At 41.0% G+C, this 13,694-nt stretch overlaps 1 protein-coding gene across 2 annotated transcripts; it reads right to left on the reverse strand.

Annotated features, from left to right (window-relative positions):
- Nucleotides 1–509: 509 nt before the first annotated feature.
- LOC146267787 (uncharacterized) lies at nucleotides 510–13,446 on the reverse strand. 2 transcript variants are annotated; one of them, XM_084710160.1, is made up of 13 exons: nucleotides 13,200–13,446; nucleotides 12,104–12,239; nucleotides 11,540–11,965; nucleotides 11,300–11,420; nucleotides 10,876–11,183; nucleotides 10,553–10,760; nucleotides 10,319–10,435; nucleotides 10,079–10,206; nucleotides 9,879–9,963; nucleotides 6,217–6,257; nucleotides 5,919–6,106; nucleotides 5,576–5,794; nucleotides 510–1,402 (listed from the first exon to the last, which is right to left on the reverse strand). In XM_084710160.1, exons 2-13 carry the CDS (start codon nucleotides 12,124–12,126, stop codon nucleotides 996–998), a joined length of 2,271 nt encoding a protein of 756 aa, XP_084566286.1. In that variant the 5' UTR covers nucleotides 12,127–12,239; nucleotides 13,200–13,446; the 3' UTR covers nucleotides 510–995. The 2 variants fall into 2 exon arrangements, with proteins under 2 accessions (XP_084566286.1, XP_084566287.1); XM_084710161.1 differs by having other exon boundaries at nucleotides 511–1,402; nucleotides 11,540–11,922; nucleotides 12,104–13,446.
- Between the last annotated feature and the right edge of the window lie 248 nt (nucleotides 13,447–13,694).

The raw sequence follows: 13,694 nt of genomic DNA on the forward strand, positions 1-13,694 counted from the left end.
TTTAATTTGGCTACAACTGGCCTCAGAATAACTCCTACTGGGCCTAGGTGGTGACGTATATTTGTGACGTAGGCTGGCTCCTTTCATGATTTAGAGAAACACTACAAGCACTCCCTCTGGGGCCTGTAGTTAACTTCTCTCTGCAGTATTACGTGGTTTTACTAATACATATCTCTACTTTTCATATACATCACATGTAATTGTACATAGCGGGACATCCCTTCTCAGTGTGAGAATTATTTTGGAAATGCTTGAGGAATGCAAGGTGTTGCGTGAGAAATGGTTGACCTGCATGAGTCTCACGCAGAATGTCCTGCAACTGTGTCCAAAATAAACGTATTGGTGTACAAACTGTAACTGCTGACGCGAGTAGGAGTGCCGCCGCGGTGAGCACGGAAGCCTAGGGCACAGGTCCGGGTGGAACCGGGTAGTAGCAAATATACGTCACCAGTAGGCCCAGTAGGAGGTACTCTGAGGCCAGTTGAAGCCAAATTGAACTCTGAGTGATTTTGAGGAGCCAGCCTACGTCACAAATATTCAAACAACTAACTTAAGGCCAAAGTGGAGAAGGGTTCCTTGTGAACAGCAGCTGAGCATGGGTCAGTTGGTGCTAAGAGATGGGTGAACGGGGTTCTGAAGGGAGGGACGAAGGCCTCCGTTGTAATTTCACCTACTCACATACTTAAAAAGAGTTTAACATTTAAAAGAGTTTTTTTCAAAAGGATTTATTCACAATATCATACCAAAAAAAAAGAAAACAAAATCAGGCCAACTATTATCAAAACTGTACAAGTGACCTTTTAAATTGAATTTGCCAAAAGGATATATGCAGAACATATATTTCTTTCTTAAACTAATTTGTAAGAGTAAACAAATCATTTACATAAGTGTACATGTATTGTTAGTCCAAGCAGGTACCCCAGTACTGGGATACACACTGGGCCTGTTGATGTTGTTACAACAAGATGTTAAGTCCTCTCATCCACATGAGTATTCTACTCATCCAGCCATTTCAGGTCCAGGCCCTCTCCTCTGAAGAACTTCCTCTTGGCACCGTGGTCAAAAGAAAGTTCAGTGTTTGTGTCAATGTCCTTCACAGCCTTAAAGAGGATGGCTTGCTTTTCACCTTCTCCTGTGTTGAAGACGCAGTGAAGTGGCTTCAGATTGCTCTTTTTTGAAGAATGCTTGATCCTTCTGCCAAAAGTGTCTGCTCCGTGACACTCACATGGACTGTGGCCATCAATGCAGAGTTCCGTCTTCCCAGCTCTGAAGAAAAACAGGCCACGCATGTCTTCTTCTGAGTTGTGGCTCATCATTTCTCTCCCCTCAGCAGCTGTGGTGATGATTCCATGGTAATCACAGACAATTGCACCTTCAGCAAAAGGCTTAGTTGTAACCACTCCTGTAATAAAGAAAATATTACATTTAGAATTAGATGAAAATAACTAAATAGTAGGGGTGGGAATCTTTTGGTACTCACAATTCTAATCGATTCTTGGGGTCACAATTTGATTTAAAATCATGAAGCGATTTTTAATCAAATTTCGATTCAATATATGCTTACATTTCATTATAGTTTGCTGTCTAGTGTAGCTTGTTTCTATTTGACTGTGATAGGCAGTTAAGTGTTGAAGAAGAAAAAATCCCAATGCATCAAAGCCTTGAGATGTATTGTTTTTCTTGCTGTTTAGTAAACTCATTGTTATAAAATACATAAATAAATGAATTTAAAAATCGATTGTTGACATTTATGAATCGCTAGAAACTAGGGCTGCAAGATTATGGCCAAAATGATAATCACAATTATTTAGATCAATATTGAGATCACAATTAATTATCACAATTATTTGTTGATTTTAACCTAATCAAATTTGATCATTTGTCACAATGCATTGTACCTGCAAAATGGATGTGAATACAACTCAAAATATACAATCAATAAAAAAACAAAAAACAATCTCCGTCCACACAAGCGTTTTCATATTGTTTTCCAAATGTTTGCCGTCCACACTAACACGGTACATGACAATCGTTGTCATGGTTACGCCACTCCTTCCCCTCGCTCCCGCCACACTGCTGTTTACATACTCCTCTGGCAATACTATTTGGTGTTTTAAAATTGTCCCACCAGCTAGCTGTTCAGCCAGGTCTCACCCAGAATCGCCGTTCTTTGTTTGGTGTAAACCGTCCTTTCTGCCTTGTCCCCCTATCGTTCAGGCACACCGAGTAGGCCTAAAACGCTCGCCTTCTGCGTAGAAGAAACGCATTTCTATTAAGTGATAATACTTGTACCTGAAGTAGGCTACAGTAACTAAACTGGTAAAATAAATTATAGAGATGGAGCAGCATACTTCTTTCACCTTCCTCGTTCATCTTGACATTATAGCTATAGAGCGAAAGCTACCCCAATGCCATAGCAATTGCAGTTAACTGAATGTCATCGTATCTGAAAAGCTCTGTGGACCCCGTCCTAGATGTAGACGGTAGAGGACAGAGGCCCCGTCCACACTAGCCCGAGTTAATTTACAAACGCATACATATGTCTGCGTTTTCGCCTCCCGTCCACACGAAAGGCTGATTTATACTTCTGCGTTTTTACGCACACGCACACAGGGAACGCCCTCTCCATCAAGGAACTCCCTCTCCGTGTCCTCTCCGAACCCCTCGCAGAGCTCTGCGTGCACCTCTTGATTTTCCTGACTATCCGTCCGTCCGTCATTTTACGGATACCCCTTGGCTGTGATTTGTCCGTATTAAGAACCGCTTGCGTCAGGGGAGGTTGCTGTGACCAACAAGAGAACAGCATCCTTTGACCGCCATTGTTGTACGTTTTTACAAACGAGAAATGGGCAGTGTAGTTGCTGAAATTGTGCTTATTTTATCGATGAAGCGGCTCATTTGTAAATTTGCTCCGACTTTTCGATAACCTAGCTAGCATTGCAGTGCAGCGTTATCTACTGTTCTGGCGGTGAATTGCTTTCAGCACGCAGAGCCGTCGGAGTAGTATAAATTCAACCAATCCGTCCGACTCCGTCCGACTCTGTGCGTGCGTCTGTCCGTTAATGAAGACGCAAAAGTATAAATCAGCCTTAATACGGCGTATTCGGACACTGAAAACTGAGCTTTTCGAATACGCTCCCCTAGCCAGAGACATGAAAAGGCTGGGTTCGCATATAAACTAAGCTGCGTGGTGCAGGGAACATCTCATAATCAGACATTAGATGTATTCAACTCCATGCAGCGCCGCAGCCTACAGATGGGAGAAAGAGTTTATCATAGCCAAATATAAAAAATGACAAATTTTCTGACTTTACAGAGCCGTTTATAACTCTTTCCCGACTGCAAGCGGCAACTCTCGCTTGTCGTTTCATGCAGCCGCAGCCGATGTCGAATGCACCTATTGGTTTACGGAGCGCTAGATTGGCTTTGCAAAAAATAACTTTGATACAGAGCGTTCTAAAACGGAATGACGCGTTTTAAATATCGCTCGATCACGTGAATTTGATCATGGGAAGCCGAAATCGTGATCGTGATTAAAATTCGATTTATCGTGCAGCCCTACTAGAAACCTAATCGCGATTCAAATGTGATTCCCTCCCCAACCCTACTAATTCAGGGTATATGCAGGAATCCTGAAGTTAATTTCAACACCTTTTTAAGACTTTTTGAAGACCTTCTCAAAATATTTTAAGACCTCATCGCCACTTCAAGTTCTAATCTGCAAAAAACCTTAAACTTGATAAACAGTTGTAGTTTGCAAATAAATCTATAGAGCACAACCATATAACAGAACTCAGATAAGCTCGGAAGAAACAAAGCTCAAAATAATAAATTAAAGAATAAAAGGCAAGGTTTATAGAAATATTTAAATGTTTGAGTTCAGTGAGCGGTGATTCACCGCAGTATTAAGACACCAGATAACCTCTGCGCGCATCGTTGATGTGCCACCCATAGTCACCCTGATGTCGGAAGACGATGGGGCAGAGGTCGCTGTCGTAGCTGTTTTGACAAGTTCAGCTGTTTTGTTGGGTGGTGGTTAGGGATGGGCGTGGTTAATCGAATATCCGGATATCCTAAAGTAAGTTAGTATTCGAATACTTTTTTCGAATACTTATGAGCGTAGTTTAATAAAAAAAAAATGTTTTAAAACCGTTGCGTCGTGTTGTGAATTCTAATAGTTGTGACGTTAGAAATGATAAAAACCATCAAAAAAGGTGGGCTACGCCTGCGTTCTGCTGCGAGTCTCCTTTCATTTCATTTGGGGCTACAAGAAGCATTGTGTCCTGGCTAAGCAGTAGGCTACCTCACAGCAACCTCAGTTCATGCAGTTTTTTCTACGCCGGCCTGCTCGTAAATCGACTCCGTACTGGCCTCTCCCCTGAGCATGTTTACATGCTCATTTTCCTGAATAAAAATGCGTATGGCTAATGCAGTTGTGGCTTATTTATTTTCTTACCAGTAGCCATGTAGAGCTAGCGTAATCCGCTGTTTATGTTTGCATTGTGTGGTGGCGCACCGTATCCTATAAGATTTCGGTTCCAAGTTAATATGCAATATTTCTCCATGTGTGTCTTTCGTTTTTTATCGAGGATGGCCTTCCCAATGTGTTTCATTTAGTCCAATGTAGCCTACTTTTTATTTCACATAATAATAGGCTAATCGCTTTTCCGCCAAATTAAGAGCCTACGTCTGAACATGCAGCGTTTTTTCAAGTTCATTGTCTTTTCGTCATGTTAATAAATTGATCTTTCATTTGTTTTCTTTATTCAACCCTTATTTAATCTAATAGCTGAACAGTCCCAATTATTGCCAGAATGTGTGGTGGTTCATGTGTTTACTGTATGCTTTGCGTCACGGCAGGCTAATTGACGGAACCACATTAACAAAAATAGATTATCCGGATATTCGAAAATCATTTCGGATACTGTTCGAATAGTGAAATCAGTTCAAATCTCCATCCCTAGTGGTGTTGTCGCTGGTGGAGCACAGAAACTGGCAATGGACAGCTGCGGCTGCTATCTGCGGCCAATGGCGGCCTTGACAGCGTTGATGCCCATTGAAGCTACGCTAATCTTTTTACAATATGTACAGTAAACCTGTTTTCAGGTTCAGCCATTGTATAAACTCATCCTTCTCCAACTTTTACATTTCCCCATTTCGGAGTTTGTTTCGCAACATGTGGAGGGCGACACATCACCAAACCGTGCATTTCGCAAAATACGTGACTCACTGACCGAGCACGTTGTTGTTTATAATCGTCATGAGGAGGAAAATAAATATATTCATGCATTCTTTTTGGAGTCAACTCTTTGGACAAAGCGTGAACAAAATGTAATACCTTGTAAAATCGGGATTAAGACTTTTTAATACCTTTTAAGGGCCTTAATTTTCCCTAAATGGATTTATCGACTTTTAATACTTTTTAAGACCCCGCGGATATCCTGTAATTAGACATTACATGTTGGCAAACATTTAAATACGTTTTTCTGATAGGTGGAGCCCAAAGTGATAAAAGGATCATTTAAATATGTTCATATTTTTATATCCTTACTAGAAAAATGAAAGGTTTTCTTACTTAGCCCTTTCTCTCCACCAAAGTCTTGGATGACCAGGCCTTTCCAATTCTGCTGAATTGTTTTCTTGTAGGTGTGAGCATCACCCTCAATGGACAGTTTGGAGGCTGGTTTCCACGCCTGCCGGATCTCTTCTGGAGTTGGATGGTTGGCTGTCCACCCCTGCTTCTTGATCTGCCTATTCAATTTCCTGACTGATGGTTTCTGATGGATGTATTTTGCTGAAAGAAATAATAACATAACATCAGTCATGTTAAGTCATTTATCACACTAAATAAATTGCCATGTGTAAGTAATGTATTGATTTGGTAATCAATGTTATGGATTATGGATTGGAATACTTACACAGCAGATGTTCCTGTCTCTGGAGATACTGGGAGGATTCTGGGGACCCTGTAGCGACCCTCTTCCTTTTGCCAGGTGGCTGGCCTTCTGTGGAATCTGGGAATGTGGTGATGAAGGTAGAAAAGTATTTTTCGGTCGGCTCGGAAGGCTGGTAGTCCTTACTTGGTGGAGGGCAGGTTTCTGAAGTGCTTTAAAGATTAAGGAAAATAAGGATTAACATAGTACAAAAGAGGACAACTTGGTAAACAATTGTGAGATTTAATTAAAGTGTTGTTTTATGTAAAATGAAGATGCTTACTTAATCAAGGATTCCAGCATGAGAGGTCTGTCCACTGTAACCTGCGGCAATCACATTTGATAATGCTGGTTTGGCCAGAAAACTGTTATGGGCCATGTGATGTGCCACACCCTCCTTTTTATGGAACGCCCATTTGTTTCAAAATTAAATAAATAAATAGGTAAATAAATGAATAAATATGGCTATGAATTAAACCGTGAAAAAAAAAGATAGTAATAAATATAGCATTATATAAATATATAGCTGAATCCATTTACCTAAATAAATGAATGTACTTCAAAATGAACAGAACATAGACATCCATGACCAAGTCCCACTAGAGCAAAAACACAAATATTATTGTTCATCCACTGCTCGTCAATGCGAGCTAATCAAGCTCACAGGTTAGACCTACTTCTTCCATTTTCATATTTATCAACTACCTTGGCGTCCAGGCAACATATTGGTTTAGTTTGATCTAAAATAACTGTTTACCCTGAGCACACCATAGACAATACCAGAGTGTACCTGTCACGTATTTGGGTTTCTTCTGGCAATAGCCACAACATCACAGCCCCTTATGACACTACCAGTGTTTCCCATACAGACTAATTCATGGCGGTGCACAACAGAATCAACACCGGCCACCACATTTTGCCTTTCATTATTTTTTTAATGCTATTTCAAACACATAGCGTATTCGTTCAGCTGCATGTCCTTTCCCTGGTCTCCCTCCGTCTCTCTGTCACTCACGCGTCTCTCTTACATTAACACGCACACACACAGCCTTTCCCCCTCCGTGCACACCACGTCTGTCTCCATAAATAACAGATAGGCTAATCTCTAGAAGTGTGGAATATTGGCCTATTTGGTGCAGAGAAGACGGCTGGTGAATATTCACAAGTTTAAGAAAGGTTGGCATCTTGTGAACACCTTTACACAATAACACATTAAAAAGTGCTATAAAAGATATTTTATATTCTGAAAACAATGTTGTCAGTGTGTTAATGTTAGACTACCGACCCGACCTTTAGCAAACAAGCGATTGAGCCTTCTTTAGGAAGTTAACTAGTCGCAAGTTTACTCTTACAAAGAATGTGTGCTGCTTCAATCCAGATGAGTATTGAAAATAATTTTCCACGACTGAAAGAGGCAAGTGTTGAGGAAGAGGACCAGCCAGGACCACTTAAATGCGAACACTGAGGCAAAGGAAAAGTATACAAGTGGTAATATTCTACCCACAACACAATACTGAAGGTGTGGAATTTATGTGATTGAGCATCCAGGTAATTTGTTAGGTGTCTAAAATGCATAGATTTGTATTTTGTTTCGAACAAACACACAACACACGTATGGCCATTGTATTTCTTTATTATGTACTAAACAAATAATGTACAAATTAATCAAATCAAATATTCTTTGTATAGACCAATTATTTGTTTGTAAACATTCAGGATGCGCGCGCAATGTGGTTGCAAAAAAACGTGAAAGGATAGCATTTAAAACGGCACAAGGACCCCACGGATCTTACAAACAGTTAGATTTAAAAAGGCCAAAAAGGTTGAGGAGGACAGCATATAAGAGAGAAAGCGATTCCCCATTGATCTGTCACATCAGAATTTTGATTTGGGTCACAAAAGTATTGAAATTTGAGTGAGAATGTCGCCCGGTACAGACCGCATAGTCGGGCAGCAGCCATGTCTTCATGTCGGTGACAAAGTTCATAATTTTACAGTTTTACAGTCAATTCTACATCTAAAAAGTCGAACAGGGCAGCTTTCAAGAGATATGGGAATTCTGCTTTTAGCCAGCTGGTCCGATTATTTTTGTGATTTGTTTAAAACTGGCAATTTGAGTGAGACTGCGTCCCCGTTACACTGTTTTGACGTTAGCCTCAGTCAGACTCGGGTCGCTCACTGGCAGTGTGCACAATGTTGTATTTCACTCCATTCTACACCAGAAACGTCTGGGAGGACTGCCTATTGTAGATCAGACCTGCAAGCCAGCATCTCGGATTTCTTTAACCAATCCTGTTTCATTCATCATTTGCCTGAAAAAGCGAACTTCGTTAGCCATGCTAGTTTTGCCCGTTCACTCCATTCTACCCCAAAAACGTCAGGGAGGACTGCCTGTTGTAGAAACGAGCCTGCTGAAGATAGCCAGAATCTCGGATTTCTATAACCGAGCCTGTTTCATTCGTCATTTGCCTGAGAAAGCGACCTCCGTTAGCCAGGCTAGTTTTGCCCGATCACTTGGTCAGGCTATTTAAAGGTATCGGGGTCAAGTGACTTTTGTGCATAGACAAATGAAACGTAAATGTACTTGTCCAAGTGCCTCAAAAAATGAATGTCAAGCCCTGCAATCCAGTGGCCAGAGATATATGATGACCTGATCGACACTCCAAGTGTAATAGACCCAGGAGAAGTCTTTTGCAACCGACATGCACAGTTGAGCCTGCTTGACAGTTGTTTGATGTAGGGTGATAATCGGTCTATAGGGCGTCCTGCAGCCGTGCTAGAGGCTACTTCCTGTGTCTCAAACAATTTAAGACTTGGTCATCGATGTCAATGTTCTGTAGAGCAATTATCCGCCATAAATCTACCCATACATTCCATGTTACATTGCTCCTCATCTCCCTCCACTGGCTTCCCATCACAGGCTGTATCAGATTCAAGACCCTGGTACTGACCTTCCGAGCCATGAACGGGACTGCACCCAACTACATCAAGTCTATCCTCTAGCCTTACACCCCCACCCACGGTCTTCTTCTGACAACTGTCTGGTGGTCCCACTTCTCAAGAGTGCCCGCTCCCAACCAAAGCTCTTCTCCTGTCTGTCCCCCCAATGGTGGAATCACCTCCCCACCTCCATCAGTGACACTGACCATCTCCTCACCTTCAAGAAAAGGCTAAAAACACACTTGTTCCGGGAGTACAACGGTACTTAGGAATGACGTGCTGAACCTGATGTTAGTTTCCTCCAGGATCAAAATGACTCTTATTGAGGGATGTGTTGCTCTTGTTGGTTAGTTGTAACTGATTTAACTTCTTGTATTCACTGTGAATTATATTATTGTTGCTTGCTTTCCTACAGGTACAGCTCCTGCACTTTTTTTGGTTTATGTCGCTTATTTGTAACTTGTTTGACTACATGCTCTTATGTTTCTTCCTATTGGCACTTATTTGCTTTTCACAATGTATGCTTCATGTTTTGGCTTCCCACAATGTTTTGGGGCTATCTCGCTGTTTATGATCATTGACCTATGCACTTTTGTAAAGGTCTCTCTTGGAAGTTGCTTTGGATGAAAGCGTCTGCTTAATGAATACATGTAAAAACCAACATCTGCAAGGTCTGCCTATGACCTAGTGCTTTAGTCTAAGGATAACCGCGCCACTCTCATTTTCATGCAGGATTGGAAATAAATACAGCACAGAAATAAATGTGGTAATAGGAAATAAAAGTCCCATAAAACACAAATGTTTTTTGAAAAATGTAATTTTGAAATAAGTACATGTATTTATTAATTAAAGTAAATGGATTCAGCTATACATTTATGTGATGCTATATCTATTGCCATCTTTTTTTCTTCAAGGTTAATTATTTCATAGCCATATTTATTTATGTATTTACTTATTTATATACCTATTTATACATGAAATGTTGAATCAAACGGCATTCCATACCTTTTGGCTCTCCATAAATATTGCTGCTGCCTGTGCCTCAGAAGCCCTTCGGACCTCAACACTACTGACAGGTTGGAGTTTGTAGCTGCAATAAGAACATTTGACATGAAAAGTTAATTGTGTTGTGTCTGATAATAGGGTGAAATACAAGAAAGTCTTAACATTTACTCATCAGCACATGGATGTAGGTAGGAAGATACCTTTCATGGAGTTGAGAGATGTCGTTTGTGACACTGTGGACTGGTTTGCCATTGGATGAAATGAAAAACTTGTTGCAACTATCCTTGATGTATCTAGGACGAATTGTATCATAGTACGCCTGTAACCACTGTGGAAACAAGAAAGACAATTACTTGACTGCAAAACATTGTGAGTAATATATCATTTGTATCATACTAAAACAACAGTGATAAAACATATTTGGCTACTAAAGAACTAACAGCTTCCTCTTCCTGTGCCAAGGCAAGTGTGACGATCTGTGGTGTTGTTGTTCTCTGGTGGCGGATGCCAATCACAGCCCTTCCATCAACATGCTTTTTACCCTTCCACTCTTTCACCTGAAAAAACATACAATATTTAAATGCAAAAAACAATATTTAAATGCATTTCTAAATAGCCATTACTGCGTATTCAGGGAACAAATTACTTCCAGCTGTTAAACTAGATGCACTTACAGTCATACACTCCACAGCTCCAGGGAGCTGAAAGTGACCCAACACCATGACCGCTTCACAGTAATAGCGGAATGACGTATTTTCACTGTCAGAGACATGGGATTCATCCACTAACTTATTGAAGATGTTCAGGAAGTCTGCCTTTGCGACGTTCAAAATTTCCTGGCAATCTGCCACACTGCGCATGCCGTTGGTTAATCGATTGGTTCTAGGTTAAGAAGATAATAGAGAAAAAACGGGAGATAGGTTATTAAACACACCACACTCAGGATTGCAGTAGTAAACAACAAAGACTTAAGTGATAGCGAATGAATAGTACTTACTTCATGGTGACCACTTCATGTAAATGAACCTTGGCAACCGGCTTCCTCAGTGTCTGCAGAAGCTCCTTGTACGCTTGCCACATGGAGTGGAGCTCTGCGCCTTCCTTTCCCAGATCCAGATGTATCTTCAGGAAGCCTACGAACCGTATCATGTTATGGATGTACTTCAGAATGGTGGTTGTGCTCATGTCTGTCTGTCGTAGTCTCGTCAAGTAATCTTGTGTCTCTTTGCTCTTCTTGAGGAATTCCAGATTTGGCTCATCTCCGCTGGGCTGCAGATAGCGCAGGAAGCGTGACACATTGTCAACCTTTGAGAGAGACAATGAGAAATAAATGTTAGCATTAACATCATAAGAAAGTAGACATATGGAACTTTGTTGAAATTGGTGTTCTGACTGAAAATGTATGTGTAAAGAGATCTTACCTCCTTTTGGTAGTCGGTGATGCTGAGACTGTCTGTAAGGTACCTTTTGAAGTCCGAAAGGAGACTGGCATCATCAGGAAACTTTGAATATAGACCTGCTTTTTTCATTTTCATACGCACACTGAGGGAGGGGGGGGGGGGGATTAAATGGTGAATTGTAAAATTGAAAAAAAAAAAGTTGTAGTCCAGATCATAAATTCTCTTTCAACATAACACATGCATACAATTTGTTATACTTACCTTTGCCAAGAAGGGTCTCCTGTCCTCTCATCCAGATCAGAAGAGGATATGTCGCTGTCATCAGTCCCTTGTGGTGAAGTGGGGGGAGAGGTGCCAACACATCTGCTGGCAGTTGCTGAGGTGCCGTCACCTGCAGAGTCTACGGCCATGGTCTCAGGGGGCATGTTTCTGATGAAGTACTCCCTCCCAAGAAGCTCCTTTACCAGGACTGAACGACATTCCAGGTGGGGCAGCATCTCACAGATGCGGTTGTAATCCCAATTCCTGGTCCAGGTCCAATTCTTGGTGGAATCCCTGGCCTTCTGCACCTCAGATGCTCTTTCTTGTGGTGTGCTGTTTTTCATACAGACCCTGGCCAGGTGTTGACACAACGTGTTCTGTGGCTTTTGGCACAGCAGACAGTACACAAGTCTGCGATTAATAGACCTTCAAGATAAATACAAAAAGGTACAAAAAGACATTCAACAGTGAAATAAGAAACTCTTAACCTCAAAATGCAGAAAATGCCATTAAAGGAAACACCCATAACATGAGACAGTTTGGCTGTAATAACATCAGTCTCACCTCTTCTTAGCTTGTTCGGCCATAGTGAAAGTAGAGTAGTGAATGGTTCTTCAGGTAAGCAGGTAGATGTTCAGGTCATCAAGTCAAGATCACTAGATGAGCAGAACTGTGCAGTGCTTGAAATGTCCTCTTCTATCTAAACAGAAATATCTGCCAAGCTCACCTAGTGTGATGTAATTGTAGCGCACGGAACGTACGTCTGCTTAGTAGGGGTAAATAACTCTTCCCTGAAAGTCTGGAGATCAAAAGATCTGAGTCCCTAACCCCCAGATCCCCTAGTCTCAAGCCTATTCTGCCTTCAGGAAACTGATATAATAGTTTAGGCTTTCGGATTGGAAATGTCACAGTGAATATAACAAGCATAGCTGTCTATGTGTACACCTTACCCTGTATATCTCCAACCGACTATATTTTACTAGCAGAGGATGAGACGCCACCTACTCCAAAGAATATCAAGAATTTCACAGTTTACTTTAGTGGTGATTTAATATACTAAATCAATTGTGAAAATAAAGAAAGTGTATCGAATTTTACTCAAAATCCCATGGGTTCACTTTTCATGGTTATTGTTCAAGCTTGTTATCACTATTGTTGGCCAACTTACTAAACTTGAGCACTCAGAGATATGATTTATCCTATTGATCTAAAGACATTTTAATTCAACCCCTTTCATTCACCGCTTCAAAATATTGAAAATAACTTAAATTGGATCGATGACCCAAGCTAGGATAACAACATCGACTTGAATGACATTAACAGCAGTCACAAAAAGCAATAAACATTAAATGTCACAGATCAGTGTCCTCACCCTAAAGTCGTTTTAAACAAAATGGTTGAAGTCCCAACAATAATAAAAATTATCTGTTCCAAGCAAAAGTTCCTCAAAATACTCAACATCTCAGTTGAGATGTCCATAGGAAGAAAAAAACTATCAAAACAAATAGGCTAGCCAGACAACGTCCTTGTCCAGGCAAATGGCGACATAGTGACAAATTAATGAACACAAATGTAACCTATATGTTGGTTTTGAGAGCAACACATTGTTTTCTCTTCACTGTAGCTTGCCGGTAAACGACACAAATTTAGATTACTTCACCTGAAATCTTGCCATGTTTTCATTCGTCGCTGGAGCTCTAATTCAGTCTGGTCAGCAGGGAACTGTCGAACTCTACAGCGTGACGGACCCAAGTACAGCTAACACAAACCAACGCAAGTGTAACTTCTTCCCTGTGTTTTATTCTGTTCCTGTTCTCATAGAGAGGACTACAGAACTATGATTTATTAACGCACTCGCACGTGTCTCACAAACAGTAAAATCTAATGTCTCATGTGTTCGACTTCCTGCAGCGCCGATGTCGCCTGCAACCGCCTGAAGCCCGGCTGACTTGAAGCAGCCAATGGCATTCTCAGCTTCAAGGCAACCTGCGCGGCCGGCGTTGCATGAAGTAGAAAACAGATATCATAAAACTAGTTGTTCCCATCCTTGATTGTGATTGGCTATATCCCGTTCCATGGCGTTGTAAAATCGAGCATTATCTTACATTCTTTAACATTCCATATCACTGCGCATCGACTATTTCAAATGAAAAAA

This window comes from Hypomesus nipponensis, chromosome 11 (genome assembly GCF_054491055.1).
Source record: "Hypomesus nipponensis isolate SF chromosome 11, ASM5449105v1, whole genome shotgun sequence".
Lineage (NCBI taxonomy): Eukaryota > Metazoa > Chordata > Actinopteri > Osmeriformes > Osmeridae > Hypomesus > Hypomesus nipponensis.